Genomic DNA, 22,897 nt, shown 5'->3' with positions numbered 1-22,897 from the left:
TTCACTTTTTTGTATCCCTCTCTCAAGGGAATCCATCTCAAACCCTGATTTCTCATCCTCAGCTCCTTTCCCATCACGACCACGTCCACTGCTCTCACTTGTCTTTGATAAGAAAGGGAAATTGAAAATTTAATTCCAGCAACACACACCCTTCTCAGCCTTATGCTGCTATGTTGCGTTGACCACAAACAATGCACGCATACAGAAAGAAAGACACACAAAGCTGAGATTCTACATGCTTGAATAAATCTGACAACAATTTTCCAATTGAACAAGAATAAATCAGTCAATTCATTGAGACATAATCTGTGTGTAACTCAAATCAATTTGGTTCCAATTAAAGAAGTGAATCAAATGGAGATGATTACAAGTTTATTAAAAACCAAAGGAGTGGTTTCAGATCTTTTCAATGACAAAAGAAAATAAATATTTGCTTCTATGCCACCAAGCGTTCCCTCAGTCAATGATAAATATTCAAATGTATACTAGCAATTTACCATTTTCTCATCTGCAAATCTCAGAGGAAATTGTAGAGTGGCCGATAAGAGAAAGACAAACTAGCCAGCTCTGCCATTCATTATAAATGCATGTCACGTTTGTCTTCTGAAGCTGGGTGCAAAAAGCAGCATATCCACAGTGGGCCTCTCAAATCAAAAGCCAAATGGCCACAACAATATCATGTTCCCTATGTGATGAGTTAGCTGAATATTGTTTAAAGACTCAAATACCGTCTTTAAAATTCCATTATGTTTTTTTTTTTTCTAATCACCTGAGCATCAGACGTGCTTTTATGTCCTTAAATCCAGGGGCAGAGAGCTTTAAGCTGAACTAAGAGGAAGGGCTGTGTTTTTTTTCATCCCCTCCTGTCAAACAGTCTACCAGAGGGCATCTCAGTCTGTGGCAGTTTCATCAAAATGTATTCTCTAAGAGATCTCTTGAAGTGTTTTCATACCTTTGAACATAAAGCTTTTAACTGTGAAATTGTCTGCTTAGATTGTGGGTGAAGTAGGCCATAATAAATGTGTATCAGAGATATTTTTTGTGGCCACAGCTGCCATGTCACAGACGGACCACACAGCAGTCGGTCGGGTCACGGCAGGCAACCGGTGCCAAGGGATCCTATTCATAACAAAGGAGAGGATTTTCAGTTCTAACTCCAGACAGAGCTGAAGAAAGGCTTCTATTTTCTATAGCTTTTTATGTATCCTTTTCACACTGCTCTCTGTTTCTGTGTGTTTGTGTGTGTGTGTGTGTGTGTGTGTGTGTGTGTGTGTGTGTGTGTGTGTGTGTGTGTGTGTGTGTGTGTGTGTGTGTGTGTGTGTGTGTGTGTGTGTGTGTGCGTGCGTGTGTGTGTGTGTGTGTGTGTGTGTGTGCATGCGTGCGTGCGAGTGTGTGTGGCAGCACAAGTGACTTGAGAGTTTTTAAGAAGTCTAACTTATCGGTTTGATGTTTCAGTGTTATTGCAAGCTGGCCAGCTTTATTGTCTGTTTTGAATTCCTTCTCCAGTTTTGCAGTAGTAACTTTATCCACTCTTTCATGCCTCTAAAACACAGACTAACAATTTAAATTAGAAATGCAAAAAAGGCTGTAGTGTCACTCGGTTACATCAGTATCACTGAAATCCTCAAAAGTTGACTCTTTAGAGATGTGTTGTTATGCTTTTAAAGTGATTTTTAACACTGGTCTCTTCTTATGTATAGGGAAAGATTACAGTGGAGACCAAAATTATAATAATCTTCTTATTCTCTTTTAGCGGTATTCATCAAAGGCAATGCTTGGGAGCATGGATGGAGACCGCAGAGGGGGGTTGAAAAGCAGTGGTTTGGGGCGCGAATCATCCAATTTATTCATCTCGGATCATTACAAAATTGGTCATGAGGTCACATTTATTTTCCTTAATAAACCTTTATTTACAAACTTATAAACATAGAAACTGAGTAAGAAATCAATTAATATGTATGAAGAAATATATAAATGCATATCATGGATGGAATTGATATACAAAAGAAGAATAAAAGTGGGCTGTAGGCAAGGTCATGTTAATATTTACCAGGGGGGTGATTTGTTTACAACCTAACCAAAAGGCATAGCATATTGGACTGTTTGATGTGTTTATGACTACATTTCTTTTACTAGCAAGTAACATTTCACAATATTTTTCTAGAACTACAAAACCTACAAAGCAAAAGGAAAACATAGCACACATTACAGGAGTATTTCACTGGATTTTCTTTTCAGCATGCACACCAAACTTCCAGTAGCTGCTCATCACAGATGCTCGTTACTCTTTTCCAAGTCCACAAAACCATGATGGCAAAAAAACATCAAACCTACCTTATTTCACAGACACTTTCCCTTGCCACAGTAAGAAAAGCACAGGTGTGAATAATCGCTGAATTTCATTTAGCCGCTTCAATGCCATGACTTACTGGGACACTTAAATGATGCATATAGATTGTTAATTTTATTAGTTAACATATGTCCTTTATCCTGCTGTGACAAGCGAAAATGTCTGCTGGGTAAAAAAATAAAAGGGAAACATCAGTTTAAAATGGGTGGTAACAAGCATTCCAATTCATACCATATTTTAACACAAGCACTACGCAGTTAAACATAAACAGCATGAACGTTTTACTGTACAAGTATTGGTTGTGTGTTTTTTTTCAATGTTGAAAGCTTAATCATATGCAACCTCCAATGCAAGATATGAATTAGCAGTAAGTTGGTACATAAATCATGATTCCATTTTTTCACAAACATCATTATTTATTATTAAGATTTCTACACTGTTGCATTGATACTCCCATCATTAAATTTTTTTTAACTGCACTTTTTGTTGTTAGCATTTTTGGGATGTGGAAATGAGTAGCTAGTAAAACGTCACATTTGATAAATCAAACATGTTTATACCTAACCAGATGCCAAAGAAGTTGGCCTCTGCTGTTTTTTTATGAAGTCATCATAAGGCACTGCTTTGTCATGATGGTCATAAATATGTCAGCCCTTTATCTCAGTCTTCTCCTTGGCCATATTCCACACAAGACAGATCAAAGTTCAGCGCCTCACGTCTTTCTGAAAGACATGCGTGTGGGACACTTGACAATAGAGCAGCCTCTGATGCAGATCAACATATTGTGGGTAGTTTTTTTAAGTCATAAAATCACGTCATAAAAGCTGTTGAGAATCTAATGTCTTTGTCACTTTCAACTGTCCCCTTTATTTCCTCTATATCTCTCAGTGTCCCTGATGATCTTTGTGAAGCTGCATTCTCTCTTTCTCCACTTGAAGGCGCTCCCTCTCTATCTGCAGTCTGCCCGCCTCGAACTTGAAGAACTGCAGCCTCTCCTTCTCCAGCTGCAGTCTCTCCTTCTCCAGCTTGATCCTTTCGGCCTCCAGATCCACCACAGACATCCATCCTTTGCTCTCCTCGTTCTCTCTGGCCCTCATCTGTCCGTCATGTTGAGCAGAGGATAGGTGAGGCGTGGAGGAAGAAGGCGGGCCTTGCTGGGGAGGCGGGTTAAAGGAGGAGTCCGCCTGCTCTGATTGGCTGCAGAGCTGGAGCCTCAGCCTCTCCCTCTCCACCTGTAAGCGTTCTCTCTCCAACTGCACTCGTTCCCTCTCTACCTCCGTCTGCCCGAGCCGCTCCCTCTCCACCGCCAGCCTCTCTCTCTCCATCGCCAGCCTCTCTCTCTCCACCGCCAGACGCTCGGTTTCCACGGCGAGGCGCTGTTTTTCAAGCTCAAGCCGCTGTTTCTCCACAGCGACCATGATCCCCGCGCGCAAGTCTTCATGAGCGCTCATTCCGCCCGCAGAGTGGGCCTGCATTCCCATCAGGCTATTGCTGGGGAGCGGTAGGTTGAAGGTGGAGGTCTGAGCCTTTGAGCAGGCCAGGGCACCAAAGTCGCTGTGTGTGTAAATATCACCGCGGGACTCAATGTCGCCGAGAAGTAAGGGAATATCATCCTCGTCTATTTCTCCTTCTCCATCCCCCACGTCGCCGTCACCATCCAGCTACAGGGAGAGAGAGATATATATATATATATAGAGAGAGAGAGTGAGGTCATTAAATGGCCGCTCCACCGATTTTACAAATGAAGTTCAGTTTATTCACTACGACAGGTACTAATGTTCAGCTTGTGAAAACAGTTGTATAGTGTGGCTCTGGAGGACACCTTCCAAAGTCTAAGACGATAACCCTGAAGAAGGACACAATCAAGTTGTATCATGGGAAATGTAGGATTTTGTGTTTTTGGAGATAAACCATACTGGAGACAAAATAGTCAGGATATGTATGCCTCTGCAGCTTCACTTTCTTTATCTATAAAAACAATATTTATAGCATTTAATGCCCTATGAGTCACTTTAAGTTGGTCTTTTGTATCTCAGATTTTTTTAAACTGATTTACAGGCCAAAATGGGATCCAATTAATGCCTTCAAGTGGCAACGTAAGCATGTAACTGTGGCCTCTATTCCTACTGCAGATGTCTTGGCATGAAGTTTAATAGACCGTAGACAATTAAATAACACTGTTAAGAAATAAGGTAAGGTAAGCATTTTTGGGGGGAGAAATGATGTTGGAAGATTATAATAAATACTGCAGAGGGAACCGATCATGATTTGATCTGAAAAACAGATGATAATGCAATCAAGGCAAAACAATAAGAATTAAATGTCAAGTTTAAATGAAATCCTAGTGAATTAACCGCTTCTTAATTGAATCCGCTCTCTCCCTTGTGAACCTACACGAGCCCAATCACAAGGCCAAACTAACAAGAGCCACTTTAGCTACACAACATGTTGGCATATATAATCAGTAATCACTGTATGTTAAACATAACTACCTCCGCAGATGATGATCACCGAAGCTAATCAACACATTAGCAAATGTTTGCATGTCAATGGGAGCTTCTAGTCTTCTCATAACAGTGTTAATATGAGCATGAAGGTGTTTGAGAAAATTATCTTGTCCTCATCTATTAGCAAATTTCACTTTATAATCACTTAATTTCAATCAGATATCTAATTTAAAGAGGGAACCTGTGGTGCAAGACATACATGTCTTGTGTTGTTATACAGTCTGCTACGAGGAACTTTTAAATATTTCTAGTCTAATTTTTCCTCATGATCCTAAATGGCATGTAACAGCAAATGAGACCATCAATGCAAATAATGCTATTTTTATATAGTTTTTCTTAATGCCTTTCTCATGGGTACGCTCACCTAGTAACCATAGCTGGCATAGTAAAAACACTACCGCTTTTGTCCAAAGGGACGCAAGAATTAACAAAAAATTAAAGTTCCTCGGAGCACCTTTAAGAGGGTGAGCATCTTGTCTGTGCCTTACTCTGTATTCAGTGACATCGTCCTCCATCTTAACATCCGACGGTGCCATCAAGGCGTGCTGGCCGGGCTCACTCAAAGCCTCCAGCTCGGGCCAGTCACAGTGACAGTCCTTTGGGAGGCCGGACAGGTCCAGCAGCTGCTCACAGCCAGAGCCCAGAGGAGACGCCTCCTCGTGCTCCGGAGACGACTGATCACACTCTGTCTTCAGGGCCACGGAGGAGCAGGAGGAAGAGGAGAGGGAGAGCTCGGCCTGTAGCTGCTTCCTCTTCATCAGGGAACGCCAGTCCAGGTAGCGACGCTTCACCTGCCCAGCGGAATCCGTAAAGGAAAAAAAGCGAGTGTAAAAGCCAATGGAAAACATGGTCTACAATAGTAAAAAAAAATCAATATATGATATGGGTGTCTCGATAGACTTTTACAAAGAATCTGATTAAAAATATATGTTCATAGGGGGCGCTAGTGTTGTGGTGGTTAGAGCGTCCCCTCCCCCCATGAGACTTAGTCCTCGCAGCAGACCCAGTTTGGGCAGGAAACGGCGACGATTGGTAAGAAAATACTTATTTGTGTTCTAGGAACTAGAGCATAGCCCGCCTCATCTAAACCGAATTTCTGTAAAGTTTGATCAAAATCACATATCTTTCATTTGGATTGATAACAATGCAGAACTCTTTTCAGATGCATACTATCAAGCCACTTAATCCCCACATTACATAGTTAGAAGGCTTTTGTGGATTTGGGTTAACAGGGGATTTAAACAGATTGAGAAGGGGGGTGAACTCTTTAGGAATTGAGAGCGGATGAATGTAAACACACGTAGAGATACGCTGTGAACATAGAAGCAGACGCACCTCAGCAGCAGTGCGCAGCTCTCCCTCCCCCAGTGAATTGACAGCTCGTGCCACTTCCTCCCATGCCTGTCTTTTCAGCTCATTGATGGCGGTGTTCTGTTGACGCACAAATAAAATGATAAGGAATAATTAGATGGTTGTATTCTAACAAACACTGATTAAATGACAAATGTGTTCTAACTATGGGTGTAGGTTTTCAGACCAATACCAATATCTTTATGAGAGTTTAAAAAATATAATAATTATATATCAGCTTTTTACCCTGAATAAAACATATTAAAAAAAACAGGATCTTTGAAAACAGGGTCCCTTAAATCTTTTTCTTGTAAAGAAATGTGTGCTGATTGATATCTTGCAGTGAGTGCTCTCTTGTGGACAATAGTATATCCAGTATATCCACCCAGTTGATAGAATTTTCTGTAGGATCACTCCGTTTTGTTGTTACTTGATTTTGGGGTGAGCTTGACGGTTAATTGTGCCAAAGACTCCCTGATGTTAATGTGTCGAATTCTTTAGGCTACATTTGATTAATTCTGAGGTAAAAAAAACATATATTCAGTACTGCTGTTTTTCAGTAATGAGCGTGTTAAATTACTTCCAATAAACAATTGGTTTGAAAACCTTATTTCACACATTTGACAAAAGTTTAAAAGAGACTTGGAAGGAGTTAGTTGCTAATTGGATAGGAGGATAAGTGACAATTTTTTTATCATTATTACGCATTCTATGTACAGTATGCTCTCACTATATAAGTCTCAATCTAGAATATATGATAAATAGACCTAAATAGATGAGGAAATCTACACCTGCTGTCTGGAGAACAACACCTCTCTCCTCTTGTGGATCTCCCTGATGAGAGACTGTGTTTCTCTGACGCTGTAGTTGCTCTTCCTCTTCCTCCTCGGATGCTTTGACTGAAGGAAATCCAGCTTGGCAGCGAGGAAGGGACGGAAAATGGCAAAGAAACAGATATGGGAGGATAGAGCCGATGCAATGGAAACAGGGGTTCAAAGAAAGATGGATCACAGCTCAGAGTGAATATGGGGACTCCCTCTTCAGATGCAGAGATATTTGGAGATATTTGTTGTAAAGGTTAGTCCATGTCCGGCTTGTGTAGCTGTCCTTCGTCTTGATGTTTTCATCTGGGAGGAATGAGTGTAGATGTTCGCCTTGATGAGGCCCTGATTGATTTCATGTAGCTAAGGCCAAAGAGTTTTAAGTCGAAAAGATCTGCAGGGTTTTCAACCTGTAGGCTACTTCCTCGACTAGACTGTTTAGAAGCATCACAGGCTGAAAGGGCTCTGCAGGTAAAACAGAGAGTCATTAGTGTTAATATAACAAATCATGTTTGAAGTTAGGTTCATTTGCTATACCTCAAAATCCTGATTCTTTGAGGATAGACACATGTGATGTGAACAGAAAAAAGAGACATAGCCTATATTTACAATTAACCGCTTACGCAGAAGTTATTGCCTGTCATATTTGGTTACTATAAGCAGAAAACACATGTTAAAAACATAGTAGCCTAGGCCTAAATAGGCTAAATAATTCAAATAAAAAGGATGTTGTAGGCTCTATAAAGATGGTTATTAGGTGTATTTGTAATGTAGGCCTACGTTTCTTCCGTTAGGTTGTATGTAGATAAATTATCTATATGTGCTTATAGATTATGCACTCGTTTATTATTTTTCATAAATGTCCTGTTGAGATAGCGTGTTTCCAGGCACTGTGAGATTTTCTTTTTTTCTAACCGGACAAAGCCTAACCAATCTCATCACTGCAATCAGAAATGTAACGTAATGTCGTGTGTTGCCAATTTCACCATCACATCGCCTCCAATTAAGCCTTATCTGTAACATATAGTAAATACCACGCACTCACCTTTCGCACAGAGATGTACCGCAGCCAAAAACATCGCCGTAGAGGTAGACTACAATTGTAATGCTGCTTTCATGTGCGGCTCAGAAATAAAGCATTTTCACGGAGCTAATGTTTGTAAATGCAAATCTAAAGCTAAATATGCTGAACAATAATGTGGAGTAGAAAATTGGACCATGAATACAATCGTTTAATTTATTTATTAAAAGGAGCACAGGGTCAATTTCGGGCCAAGTAGGGATTTCAACCAACTTGACGTTTTCTCTAATATAAAAAAATATATAAATTAAGATGCACCTTTTGTTGAGCCAGTCGGCTTCAATAAATTATTGCTGTAAAAAGGAAAATTTCATCTCTAGTCAATCGTAAGTGTCAGAAAACAACCAATGTGTTTTTATACAATTGTTTTATCTTTTTTATTACAATATTTTTGGTAGCACCTGAACGTATCGTGAGTTGCTCACTCTTTCGGTCGCTGTGATTGGTCAATCCTCCACCGCGCCCACTTATGACGGCATAGAATTTCGCCGGGCTCTTCCTGGCCGGACTTGTCCACCGCCAGTCAGATCCATGAATAACTTCTGAGATGTAAACACAGAGCAAAATTATTGTGTATCAGCTTTATTAGCAGCACTGAGTTGATGTAAACAGATTAAACATTACAAGAGTGGTGTGGTCTATAAAACGCTACATGCTAGCACGCGATGCTCACGTTAGCTCACTGACAAGTTGTGGATGAGTCCAGCTGAGCAGACGGGAGATGGGCTCTGTTCGCTGGGCTTTTCGCTTCGGGTCTTGGAGCCCGAGCAGGTCCGACTGGCTGCTGGCTGCTCGCTGCATCCAGCGCGAGGAGAAAGAGAGGATCGGACAGTTTGTGTTTGCCAAGGATGCCAAATCAGCCATGGTGAGTCTGACTGTGTTTACTTTGTGTCATCTTCTGCATAGTGTCTTATCTTAGCCTTGGTCCCATAGTGTTAAGCACTGACTGACTCTCTGTGTGTTGCCCCACCAGGCTGGCAGGTTGCTGCTCAGGAGGTTTGTGTGTGAGAAGATGGGGATCCCCTGGGCGGAGATCAGACTGGAACGATCTCCCAGAGGAAAACCTTACCTGGCGTCGCCATTAAAGGTTATTCCACCTTTTTAATCATCTTGTTATTCCACACTGTCTGAGCAGGTTTACACTGACTGGAAAATGGCCTGTTTTTATGTCTGCACCACTCCATGAATATTCTAGATGTGTTGTGAATGATTTGACATATCTACCTCTTCTCATATTCTGGTATATTTTTTAAATGTTGTACTATCCTATCTGGCTGTGGTAGGTCAGTGGTGGTCGTCAAAAGGCAGTAATCCAGTTTTAGGCCACGGTAGCATGTTGTATTGGGCATAACCAGAAATATTGTTGTTGTAACATTTTGCACATGTGGGTTTGATGTACTTGCTGTACAGTTTTAATAGGATAACTAAGATGAATCTTGGAATGAGTTGTTGAGTTCAAGTGTAAACTGTCAGAAGAACTTTTTTTGTCATGTAATTTAAAATATTTACTATTACTATTTACTGTTTGTACATTTATGGTTCATCTTCTTCTTGCTGTCTGCTCCCAGGTCAGTTCAGATGCAGGTCCTGAGCCCTCTGCCTGGAGCTTCAACCTGTCCCATCAGGGGGAATACGCCGTACTGGCTGCAGAGCAGGGGCTGCAGGTGGGAGTGGATATCATGAAGACCACCATGCCAGGTAAATGATGAAGTCAACAGATGAAGTTGTGCTGTTAATGTTAACCAATATCAGATAGGTCTGGTGAGACCCTCAGATATGTCCCACTGGTAAATAAGCAATTAAAAAAAGAAGAAAAGGTTCAACATGTGAAATCATGACTTTCAAAGCAACCTTTATTTCTTTATTTGTTTGTGTCCTTTTTTAGTTAGTTTGTTCGAAATTAAAGCTTTAAGATCTGACAACAAAATATGTTTTTGTCTGCTCCACTAACTCACAATAATGTTTATAAGCTATAATGTATAACCTCCAACTCTGTTAAAGTACTAATCTCAAGATTTACAGTAGAGTAGTCTACTACATAGACCAGGGGTGGCCAACCTGCGGCTCGCGAGCCGCATGCGGCTCTTTGCCTTGCTTCGTGCGGCTCTTCAGTTCATATCAAATTTTGTGATTATAATTTTATTTTATTTTTTTCCTATACTTTTTTTTTTGTGTGGGCCTATGTGTGTGCATGTTCGCAAACGTTTCATGCGGCTCTTACGTTAGTTTTACATGTTGTTTATTATTTCATTTTTTATTTTGTTAATGTGTATGTGTATGCCTGTTCGCAAATGTTTAATTGAGGACGCAACATAACGTTCGCAAACGTTTGGTGTGGACGCAACATAAAACTGCCCGCTCAGCTTGGAGAGAGGTTTTCCGTGAGTAAACAATTTGTGTCAAGTTCGCTCCGAAACAGAGTGGGAGAGTTTATATTTTTGGTTGAACGTTATACCAAGCCATTCTGCCTTATATGACAGGCGTCATTAGCGCATTTCAAGGCTTCAAATCTTCAGCTCCACTTCAGCTCACTCCATGTCCCACTAAGCAACATGCATAGTAAGAGAAAAACGCTATTGTAAATTGTTATATTTTTGTTTGTGGACTTGGTTGAACTGAGAGTTTGTGTGTGAGAGAGTTTTTTTGTGAGAGAGTTTTTTTTTTTAATAAATAATGCGAAAATTAAAAAGATTGTGGAATCCAGTTGGTTCTTCGATGGATTATGAGATAATAGGCCCCTGGACCAAGACTCTCAAAGGGCCCCCCCACTCCTACCTATCCAGTCAGTTACACTGACTTTTCCGCACAGATACATACAATTATTGGCAAAAAACATATTAAGAAAGTCAGTGTTTCCCAGATGATTTTGGGACACTGTGGGAGGGACCCTGGTCCTTGTTGGGGGGTCAGAGGGCATTGCACACTGGAAGAAAATGTGTACCGTTTTAAAGTAAAATGCATCAATCTGATGCACTTAGAGAGGAACATTTAGAGGCTAAATCAAATCTTGAGCTGCAGAAGGAACATTATTTTTCTGATTTTTCTTAAGCAGGCAGCATCCTTTACTCTGCAACTGTAAAAACAGTAGATTGGTCTGCAGACCCATGTTATATGATGGAGAGACCCATTTCAACAGATAAAGGGTAGATAGCTACTTTTTATGAACAGTATAGAATTTACACATAGAAAGTTTATTCCTGTATGTGTGGGGGCCTTAGAGGCCCCTCATGAAGCCCCTAAGACAGAGCTAATAATGCTGTTGCTTTACAATTGCTTTTGTATTTCTCCCCTACTAGTTGAGGGGCCCATGATGATTTATTTCCTTATATTTAGGCTATTCCTTTTTGGAACCTTTTATTGACATGAGTGACTGAGCTCTTTGACTATAAGACATGTAAAGTTATCAGTACCTTAGCTTAGGGCCCCCTTGAGCCCTTGTGCCCCTGGGCCTGGTAGCATGCACAAGCATTATTTATTTAAAAAATAATAATAATATAAAATTCAACTGAAACGGGTGAAACATAGTTAAGGCCGTTACTGCATTATCATTTTGGTTGTGACATTTACAGTAAATCTGACTGAGCAGAGGTGTGTGTGTGTGTGTGTGTGTGTGTGTGTGTGTGTGTGTGTGTGTGTGTGTGTGTGTGTGTGTGTGTGTGTGTGTGTGTGTGTGTGTGTGTGTGTGTGTGTGTGTGTGTGTGTGTGTGTGTGTGTGTGTGTGTGTGTGTGTGTGTGTGTGTGTGTGTGTGTGTGTGTGTGTGTGTGTGTGTGTGTGTGTATGAGGAAGGGATGGGGGGATGTTCATGTGTACCCGTGTGTACGATGTGGCTCTTTGCAGTAACACAGTAAAAAATGTGGCTCTTAGTCTCTGACTGGTTGGCCACCCCTGACATAGACGTATTGCCCGTGTTTTCTCCGACTCCAACACAAGGGGCTGCTGTTGCCTTGTGTATGTAAAAAAGGTCTAGGCCAAGGGTGTGTGTGTGTGTGTGTGTGTGTGTGTGTGTGTGTGTGTGTCGTACATGAGATATTTTCTATTTTCTGAGCGAGTGAACAGTCCACCCTAATCTCAAAATAATCTTTGGAGAGATTATTATTTCTTATATCAGACACGTCCTTGTCCTCCTCGACTCCATTTTGCTTTTCCCTTGGTCTGCCTCCTTCCCTTTCCCTCCATCCTACTTCCTCTTTACCCTTTCTCTGGCCTTTCTCACACCTCTCTCCTCCCTCTCTTCCTCCTGCAGGTAGCAGCTCGGTGCCTGAGTTTTTCCGCATCATGACTCGTCAGTTCACAGCGTACGAGTGGAGCGTCATCCAATCAGCGGCCTCGGAGCAGCAGCAGCTCGCCGCATTCTACCGCCACTGGGTAACCACGGCAACCGTACTTCTCTGACATCACATTGCAATCACTGCTGGGGGGGGCACCACGGGGGGCATTTTATTTTTTTTCATGCGAGAGTGTGTGTGAAGGGACACATAGCGAGCAAATAACAATGCCTAATACACACATATTTATTATACATCAACTCCTATATTTGTCCATTTTCTCCTGTTTCTGTACCTCTGCAGTTTATCGTCATCACAGATGCACAATGGTCCTTTCATTCTTTTACCCTTACTACATTTTTGTCCTTGTCTTGTCTCTTTCAAGTATTTTCTCTCTTGCCGACACACACACACACACACACACACACACACACACACACACACACACACACACACACACACACACACACACACACACACACACACACACACACACACACACACACACAGATGGACGGCGAAAGCAACCGTGGTGCTAAGTAAAGATGCTGTGTGATTGAGAGGGCGGCACAAGAGACGTCAAGCTCTGATATCATCACCACACTGTTGACTAATGGCAGAGTTGGTCAGTTGCCATGGCGATTAGACTTGTAATACTGTTATTGTGGCTCATTGGCTGCCGAACAGGGTTTTGGTTTTGGCCGAAGGCAAACACACACACAGACACATTCACACGCTCGTCCAAAGTCACCCTTTTGTATACACGCTGTTATACATGTGTGCACAGCTTCCCATCTGTTGTGGCTTTAAGTTATTGTGCTGCCGAGCCAAAACACACACACACACACACAAAGGAGCACAAACAGACTGCCATTCTCAGCTTTGTCACAGATACAGAAGCTGTTTTGTTCCCCCTTGTATGTCGTGTAACTAGTGATATTTTGGCTTTGGCTGACTGGCGTTTCCTGCTTCTCTGCCCCCTAGGCCCTGAAGGAGAGCTTCATCAAAGCCATTGGCACAGGTCTGGGCTTCAACCTACAGAGGGTGGAGTTTCACCTGGCCCCTGAAGCGCTCACACAGGGACTGGTGCTGAACCAGACCAAGATGCACCTAGATGAGGAAGAAGAAGAGGGCTGGATATTTGAAGTGAGTCTGTTGAGAAGGGTAAAAAAAAGGGACAAACGAGAAAAAAAAAACCTAACCACAAAGACTTCTATTTAATTTCCCTATTTGAAAACAGCATTAGATATGAAAACATTCCAAAGAGATCACTGTTGGTTTGTCTGATGTAAACAGCAGTTCATCCCAAGACTCCCATGCTCCCTAAAGGTTGCATCTGTGTTTTTTTTTCACTGGTGAGTTATTTTCTGGGACCTTTACTAACGTCATAGCGTGTTTAACATTCTGTGGTTTTTATTCCCACTTTTGCATAGGTCATGTGGATCCTTTGCACTGTTTTATATAATCTGAATAAATAGCTGGCCTTCGTCCATCTGATGGTTATAAAATCTGCCGACCAACACCCCTAAAGATCTCAAATTAACAAGTTATATCTAATTTCTGTTATTTCAGCTGGTCTCCAGCTGGTTGCTTGGCAACCTTAACGCGGCAAAATTCACTCAGGAGGTCACTGCACCAGGTTTAGAAATAATCCAACGCATGGCCAATTTGGAAAACCCCAACAAGTCAGTTTCTACACCCCCTTCTGACAAGTCGCCAAGGGGTTATAGGATTATTGACGTGTAAACAGGTGTAAAACCATTTTTGAGGTTTATTTTGAACACTAAGATGGTATCTGGCTGAATACTGAAGCCAATTTTGTATTATATGGAGAAAAACAAAATATATTTTATAATTATACTGTATTTAACAGTTTGATATTTACAAGATGGATGGATGGATGGATGGATGGACGGACGGACGGAAGGGCCTAAAAGCAGTGGTTCAAAAGACTCGGCAGCTCTACCCTCATTGAAAGCTTCTGCAAAGTGAGTCACAGGGGGTCTAATGGAGAAACACACAGAGCAGAGTGCAATAGGGGTTCTCTCAAGTGGCCCCGCAGGCCTCCTAACACCACAACAAGAGGAGTGTCAGAGTGGAAGAATCATCTGTTGCACACCACTCATCTCCCCCTTCTATTTCTCATTCCTTTGTTTTTGTCCAATATCCCCCTTTTTTCTCTTTTCAACTCTTGTCTTTGTTTTACCGTACTCACTCTCCTCTCTCTTTTACCTCTCTGTTCCCCTCCCTCCCCTCAGTCTTTCCTCAGTGCCCAGGGGGATTAACAAGTGACTGCTAAAAAGGTTAGAACAGGTTTGAAAAGCCTAATGGTACATGTTCTATCTCTCTCTCTCCCTCTGGAGGTCATCAGGCTTAATGCTGTTTTAGTGTTTTAGAGTGTAACAGCTCACTTATATCGATCGCAGGTAGAAATGTACGGTTCCATTTTCTTTTTACTATAGATTTGTAAAGGTCAAAGTGGACTAATGGCAACATAGGATATGGATGAAGAAACAGTGAAGCAAAGATGGAAATAAAAAGACATACTATACATATTTACAGCTGGTTTATTTCATATTTATTTTGATAATCAAACAATTGTTTGGCTTGTCAAGCAAAAATGCCAACTATTTTTTGGAACCAGAATCTTAAACCCTTTTTCTGATTTCCTGTTGCTTTATATCCGTGTAGAGTTTTGAACTTGTGCATCTGAGGACGGTCTGGATGTTGGTGATTGGCAATTTTAGAAATTTCACATTTTAACATTTTACAGGCAAAACTATTCAGAAGAATCATTAATTGAAAAGCTTACGTTTTAGTAGCTTAATACAGTAAAGTGTAATTATACAAACACATTAAAGTATGTGCTTCCTGACCATCATTTCTAAACTGCAGCTAACACACCCCAGTGAAGCTGGTCAATTCGCCATATGTCCGCATTAAGCACAATGATACACATCAATATTTGTGATCAGTGAATGACGCAGTGACCCGGAGAGGTCAAATGAGCCGAACTCAATCGATTTGTGGCATTTGTGTAGTACACAGATAGACACACTCAGAGCTTCTTAAGTGTTAACAGAGAGATGAAAGGAGCAGCGGTGCGGTTGACCGCGCGTCCTCTGGCTCGCTGCGTGCTGATTGGTTAGATCACAGAGCAACCGTGACACTTATTACTTCCTGCTGACCTCTGGCGATTTCACCCGCCTGCATCCTCTAGACACGGACACTGAGGGACGTGATAACTCGCATACTGTTACAGAGCCTCTCTTGTTCACAGCAAAATGAGAAAGTCTATGCACCCTTACTCTCTGCCATTTTGTAACTAACCCCCTACCACAGACACACACACAAACACACACACACACACACCACCTGTTTTTCCCCACAGCTTTTGGCCTTTAATGTCCAAGTTATATTTATTTACCAGTCACAAAGCCTATTGCAACACAAATTGTATTTGGTGTACAAGTTAAGAATGGACAAAATTCCAAACAACAAAAAACCTTCAACAGAATGGATTTACAATGGGATGACCCCTGAAATGTGAATATATGATGCAATAACATCAGTAGCATGTTTTATGTTAAAATAAGGAGCATTACTACATAGATTCACATAATAACCCTAAGTTTTTTTCCACTCAACAATTAATCATACATGATGTGTGGATTTAACTCTTTTAAGATAGGCTTTGACATATTTCAGTGAATACATTTATGCTTGATGTTTCCTGGTTTTTGCAGGCACCATTATTTTCCCGGCAAGCGTAGTGTGACAGTTAAACGCAGTGCTTATCTTAACTAACTGAACCTTCACTCACATTCCTTCCAAAACATAGAAACCGATACTAGGTAGATATACAGAATAACCATGTATATATTCAGTAGATTACGCACAAGTGGACGCGCCTTGCATGAATGTGTGAACGAATGTCTGACAAGGATGAACCAATGTATTATTTGTCATTATGTTATTTGTGCTGTTTTGTAAGTATGAAGGTGATTTTTTTTAATAGAGTTTGATATGTAGGTTGCATATTTGCATGTGCAGTGCGCATGTGTTCACGTACGTGTGTGTGTGTGTGTGTGTGTGTGTGTGTGTGTGTGTGTGTGTGTGTGTGTGTGTGTGTGTGTGTGTGTGTGTGTGTGTGTGTGTGTGTGTGTGTGTGTGTGTGTGTGTGTGTGTGTGTGTGTGTGTGTGTGTGTGTGTGTGTGTGTGTGTGTGTGTTTCTACAGGAGAGCATGCTGGATGAGGACCATCACGTTGCCGTTGCTCTCGGACTGACGGACAAAGCGGGCTCAGCAGTAAGGACACAATGTGAAGGCCATTGTACACTAACTGCTATGCATCAACCAGCACACAGACACAGTTAGCAACAAGCTGTTGAGAGAGTGAATAAAGGACTTGTATTCACCAGGTGCCACTGGTACCGACTTATCTGTAAAGGCAGAGCCATACATACAGTATATGAAAAGAAAAGGATTTAATAACTTAATAACAAGATGAATCATCTGTCGCAGCATCATGTAGACACTACACTAAATCACTTCTCTTTCCTCCTCTCAGACTCTTGGTCCATCTCCTCCTCCTCCTCCTCCTCCTCCCGCCACGTTTACGCTGCTGTCATTCAGCGAGCTCATCGCCTCGGCAACGCCTCTGACAGAAGAAGACCCCGCCTACTGGGACAGCTTCCAGACCAAGGCCCAAGCTCCTCAGAGACAGAGAGATGCCCACACGTCCAAATCACCTCCACCTGTCTCATGCTGACTACTCACCTGCCACACACACACACACACGCGCCTTTTAGCTAAGAAGTGCCCAAAAAAAAAAAAAAACAGACATGCAAACTGACGGTAAAGCTGTTTGTCATTCAACACAAGTGTAGTTGGAGTTAAGTTTATTTATAAAGCCCCCCAAAAAAAAGGTTTGTCTCAGAGGGTTTTAGAATCCATACAGCATCTGACACCTTCAATCTTCAAAACCTGGGTTCAGACAATGAAAGACTCAAACGCAGGATAAGAAAAACTCACTTCCAGACGGATGTGTATCCTGTAACTTCCCATCACAATGTGTGGTTGTGTTTTAAGTAAGATGTATTTTTCAAATAAAAACTAATTATGTATGTATATGTACGCCTCATCCTCCTTCGAACAATTCATTGATTATAAGAAATCTGTAATGCTAATAAATACATACATAATGTGTAACATGTCGTGAAAAATTCACAGCTTATAATGAACAAAATTCTATTTACTTCAGTTTAGTCAAATCCCTGGATAATTAGGGCAAAGCTACATTTTGGATTCTGTTTCTGTTGGATTCTCATCCTTTCAGCCCTGTTCTCACCCTCCTCTCTGTGTTAACATGTGCAGAGAGAGATGGGTAATAAGTCAACATTATTATTATTTATAGTGTTATTTCAGTTCGTAATATTGTGTTATCCGTTTTAAAATTCTTAACACGTTTGATTTGATAATGTGAAGCATTACAGTGGACCATAATAAATTGGCAAATAAATGCAAAATGACCTTAATTTGCTTATAATGCTCATCCCTATATATGCATGAATGTGTTGTTTGTGTGTGTGTGTGTGTGTGTGTGTGTGTGTGCGTGATTAATGCTAATCCCCCCTCCCCCCCCATCATGCACACATTTTCTGTTTCCCATTCTACCTCAACGTTATCTCTTCAATTTTCTCTTCATCTCTCTCTCTTTCAGTTGCTTCATCTGGTAACATGTCTACAGTTTTTTTTTTATTCAAGGCCATCTAGTTGATTCTCTCGTTTTCCTCTGCAGTCCACCTCTGCCTTTCCCCCCCCCCCCCCCCCCCCACACACACACACACACACCCCTTCCCTCTTGAGTGCAGCCAGTAGATGCAGTGACAGTTTGCACACTTTAACCCTGTCTTTGGTTGCGACATTACTTTGATCGCAACCTATAATCATCAGCTCTCTCACACTCGCACACGGAAAGGAAATGAGCGGCTGGGAAGTTAGAGGTCAGATGATATGTAGGTACGTGCAGTCAGACGTGGAACGTTTTTTTTTTTTTGACATTACACACTCCACCTCCCCTTTTAATACCACAGGTGAACAGACACACACACACTTGAAGTTGCAGCTGCTGCAATACATTCGGCACTGTCGTCATTGGAGAAAAACGATAGTAAAACAAAACAAAAAAATCAATGGGTTATCGCAATGCCAATTCAAAAGAGGAGTTAAAATCAACAAATACAGACACCGATGAAGCTTAAAATCTGGATAAGGAAATTAGATTTCTGACCGAAAAATATACAATTGTGTGAGCTTCCAAACCCTAACACATATACACTCTCACACTTAACTTCATCTGGTCTGTGTGACATGGACATGAAATGACACCGACAGCTTTGTCCAATATTCCTCCATTGATCTGTTACGCCTTCTTTCCATCACTTTTTGTTTCTTTAAGTCATGTCTTTTTGTCTGCCTCTTTGGAGAGAATAGAGGAGAATTATGGGAATTGATTAAATGGCAACCTGCGGTCCAGATGGCTTAATGGAGGTCTTTTGTTTGTGTTTGTATGTGACACACACACAAACACACTTACAGGCAGTATGTCAGACAAAAAGTGCAGTCATTTAAATGGACATAGTTGAGCATGTGCATGCCAATGGGTATGCTGTGAGTGAAAGAAATAGAGCTTGAAAAAACACACACATGCAGTCATTGCCGCCAGCTGCAGTGAATTAGTTTTCTACTTGGCCGCCTTAAATCTTGCGTTCTCTGCAGCCTTGAGGTCAAACTGGAGTCACAGAGGCCACGGTTAACTAGTGTGTCAGAGGGGACCAAAGGAATACATATAGATTATTGTTTTGCTCCAGTCACCAGACTGGGAGTTTGCCCTGAGGTAAGAGATGTCTCAGTTGCTTCTTATTCCGGACGAGGAAGACATTTTGTTCCACATTTGAATTTACACTGGAAAATAAATTCAAATAAGTTTCAATATCAGATTAACATGATACTTTCTCAGTCTATTCTATTTTATGTATATTCTTATATATTTGTTTATTTTATTTATTTACTTATTGCATTGCTTGTTCATTGTCTTATGTTTACACGTTGAATCTATGATAAGGATTTATATGAAAAAAAAGTGTCAAAATGTCACGAAAGAAAGTAAGATTAAGAATGAATTAGACTTTACAGTCTATTTCAAAGAGTTCTGCCTGTTCTTTGTATGACAGTTGCAGGAGTAAAATACTTGCACCTGTATTAGCAGAGGTTTATATTTAATTTCCTACTCTTCTTGTTCAGGGAAAGGTGGTGGTTAAATGTAGCTTCCTCAAACATTGGAGATGGAGAACCCGTTTTTTTAAGCCCAAGAAAATGGATGGACTGTGGTGTCATAGACCACACTCTGTTGTGTCTGTCCGGCCGGCTTCAAAAACATATTTACACTGTTATTTTTTTTTTTTCTTTTCCTCATTGATACTTGATTCTTTGGAACTTCTGAGGGAGCCCAATGCTAATTTGATGTTTCTGGCAGCTTGGACTCGGCAAGGAGGAAGTTGCCCTGAGTGAGGCTTTCCTTTATCAGTGAGGATCATGTTTGTGACTGATGAGTGGGCCGGGTTGCTTCTGTCACTGAAATACGTCTGAATTCTCAATCACTCAAGCTGTCAACACTTCAATCTTCTTTATATTTTTTCAGTGGTCTATAATTTTTCACTTTTGCCATGTTGCAACCCTAATTTAACCAACTTCAACTCAGCGATTTCTAGTACACGGCCATAGGAGGAGCCGTTAGAAAGCACAGCCAATGTGAATGTTACATATCACTGTTATGGATGAACTCATTGTGTCACAATCATGTTGGCACCAGTCATGGCCCCTCGTTATGCATCTATTGATCAATAATCGGGCTAGGTGTGTACAGGAGAAAATCTAGATCCAGCTTTGAAATCTTCCATACTTTTTCATATTTTTATATTTTCTTTGCATCTGTGTTATAACTTTGTTTGTTTTCCCCCTGCTCTGAAACATGCTCTGTTCAGCCCCAAAAGTATGATTAGAAAGTTATGCCACATTGAACAGAAAAAGTGCATACACACAGACATGGACACGATTTGCAATACCTACACAACCCAACCATAAGCATTAGCATGTGTTTACACTCATTAGCGTGTTCTCATTAGAGCTGATTGTATCTGCTGCATGCTTAAATAATGTGCTATTTGTATGAGCTCTTGAGCTGAGTGCCATTGTGCATTTCAAGTGGGGTTGATGTTTACATGGAATCACAGAGAATAGTGAAAAGGAGCTACATACTAAAACATACCTTTCTTCCCCTCACGGCATTCATACAGTATTTCAAATTGTTGATAAATCCAGGTTGCATGATTGAATTACCAGTTCATAGATCATTTTGCATGTGACTTTTCCATCAGGCAGGTGTTCATTGGAGAGAGTCAGGTGTTGCAACACTGTCCCTTTGTAGTAATGTAATACAACATACTGTATAAACCTGTCAGCAGTGAATTTATTGGCTTAGTGGCACCTTTGTTGTCATTTGATATTTTGATGACAAACTCTGTGTGTGTGTGTGTGTGTGTGTGTGTGTGTGTGTGTGTGTGTGTGTGTGTGTGTGTGTGTGTGTGTGTGTGTGTGTGTGTGTGTGTGTGTGTGTGTGCGTGTGCGTGTGCGTGTGTGTGTGTGTGTTATATTAATGGTACCGAGGCGTGGTGTGTATTTCCATCTAATCCACCTGTCATCACCTGCCTGGCTGACACCAGTCAAACATTTTCTGCCTATTGTAGGTGCAGCATAGAATAACATTGATTCTTGGTAACCCTGGAGTATTAATAGAAAGAAAGTTCTGAACTGCTGCCGACATTTATTTGAGTGAGATTAGATAGTTGATAATAGAGGGGACTCTAATTATCACGCAGATTTAAATTGCAACGCTACAATAATCAACCATAAACTGTGCTGCCCTTTTATATATTTACCCCAAGTATTGTACGACAACATTGGAGGGAATTAACAGGCCATGCATTTGCTGAAGATTTATGAATTTTAGACATTGTTTCTATAAAATGCAGGATTTTGCTCTAGCGTCAGCAGCAGACAATCTGCTAACAGTTACCAACCAAATAATCCTAATGTTTACCATAATCCCAAACCCAATACCATAAATCAACAATATTATATAATTGTATACGACACACACACACACACACACACACACACACACACACACACACACACACACACACACACACACACACACACACACACACACTTGTTTCCAGGTTATGACATTTGCTCACCCATCTCAAACATGTGCCGAACAAGTGGCCTTAAGACACATCCCCTCATTTGCACAATTAAATCACAACCAGCATTTCTGCCCTATTTTCCATATGTAACTGGGGCACCTATTCAGCCAGCTGTATTAATACAGAGCAGTGTGTGTGTGTGTGTGTGTGTGTGTGTGTGTGTGTGTGTGTGTGTGTGTGTGTGTGTGTGTGTTCCCAGCCATCTGCACAAATGCAATCTAGTGCTGTAGGCAGAACTGCAGCATCAGTCACAAGGGCGTATCAGAGAGGAGGGGGTCGGAGAGGGTGACAGGAGAGTTACTCCAGTTTCCTTGAAGAGAAACAGAGAAAAAAGAGGGAGGCAGTGGTGAGAAAAACAAAATACTAAATAATACAAAGGAGAGTCGATTGAGAACGGAAAAAGTTAAGAGGGGAAACTAAAATAGAACAAAGATGGTCAGAATCATGAGAAATATTGAAATGACGAATTAAATGAAGGCCACAAAGAACATCTCAAAAATAGCATCTTCCTCTTGATGTTACAACCAGATAATTGTGGGAAGCGGAATGTGAATCTTTAAGGAGACTCTTTTGGAGGAGAGGTGGTCTTATTCCCAGACTTTTTCACTCTCACCACACTCCAACCTTGACATGTAGGCAGGCCGAACTCTCTCTGTCGTTTGTACTTATTTTTAAAATTGTTTCATTGCGTCTGAACCATATTTTCAGTCCTTGAATGGAGACTCTCAAAACCCGGTGCTACAGAGCTCCACGTCACCGATAAATAGTTTGGAGGGACGGGATGAAGAGAGATAGATTAGAGACATTAATGTTCAGCCATTGGAGATGTGGAGATGTGGAAAAGTTCAGTACTTGGAGCATTTTAGAGGGGAAGAGTGAAACGGGTGACATGAAAGCATGATTCAAATCTATAGCTCAAAGCGAGGAAAGGACAGAGAGACAGACTCCACCTGAAACAGTAACAATCCTTGAATCAAATTGACTGAGTGCTGGATAGCTTATGATACATTAACACACAAACACACACACACACAAGGCCATGAAACTGGTCAGTGATGCGTGTACAAAATCAATTCACCCTTTGGGCATTTACAGAGAGCAACGCTAGAACTGCCACACAGGATTAGAGTCTTGATCCATTGCCCAGCACCTGAAGCTACTGTTACACAAGGGGTGACAAAAACACATTACAGC

The 22,897-nt window shown here is 41.2% G+C and overlaps 2 protein-coding genes across 3 annotated transcripts; one reads left to right on the top strand and one right to left on the bottom strand.

Moving 5' to 3' along the window:
• Nucleotides 1-3,167: 3,167 nt before the first annotated feature.
• On the bottom strand, nucleotides 3,168-7,672 carry msantd4 (Myb/SANT-like DNA-binding domain containing 4 with coiled-coils; the record flags this gene model as incomplete). Its single annotated transcript, XM_080024825.1, has 5 exons — nucleotides 3,168-4,011; nucleotides 5,346-5,648; nucleotides 6,193-6,288; nucleotides 6,999-7,121; nucleotides 7,652-7,672. The coding sequence occupies 5 exons, from the start codon at nucleotides 7,670-7,672 to the stop codon at nucleotides 3,235-3,237; spliced, it is 1,320 nt and encodes a 439-aa protein (XP_079880951.1). The 3' UTR covers nucleotides 3,168-3,234.
• A 941-nt stretch (nucleotides 7,673-8,613) lies between these two features.
• Nucleotides 8,614-17,767, top strand: aasdhppt (aminoadipate-semialdehyde dehydrogenase-phosphopantetheinyl transferase). 2 transcript variants are annotated; one of them, XR_013845520.1, is made up of 8 exons: nucleotides 8,614-8,974; nucleotides 9,083-9,196; nucleotides 9,678-9,807; nucleotides 12,354-12,475; nucleotides 13,360-13,521; nucleotides 14,249-14,363; nucleotides 16,614-16,682; nucleotides 16,945-16,987. XR_013845520.1 is itself a non-coding variant. In XM_080053054.1 (7 exons), the coding sequence occupies exons 1-7, from the start codon at nucleotides 8,831-8,833 to the stop codon at nucleotides 17,143-17,145; spliced, it is 942 nt and encodes a 313-aa protein (XP_079909180.1). In that variant the 5' UTR covers nucleotides 8,614-8,830; the 3' UTR covers nucleotides 17,146-17,767. The 2 variants fall into 2 exon arrangements, 1 of the variants encoding a protein (XP_079909180.1); XM_080053054.1 differs by lacking the exon at nucleotides 14,249-14,363 and having other exon boundaries at nucleotides 16,945-17,767.
• Nucleotides 17,768-22,897: the final 5,130 nt, after the last annotated feature.

The sequence above is a fragment of the Ammodytes marinus genome (genome assembly GCF_949987685.1).
Source record: "Ammodytes marinus genome assembly, chromosome: 3".
NCBI classification, from domain to species: Eukaryota; Metazoa; Chordata; class Actinopteri; order Uranoscopiformes; family Ammodytidae; genus Ammodytes; species Ammodytes marinus.
The sequence above is the reverse complement of the archived record's forward strand: the minus strand, read 5'-3'. Positions and strand labels throughout refer to the sequence as shown.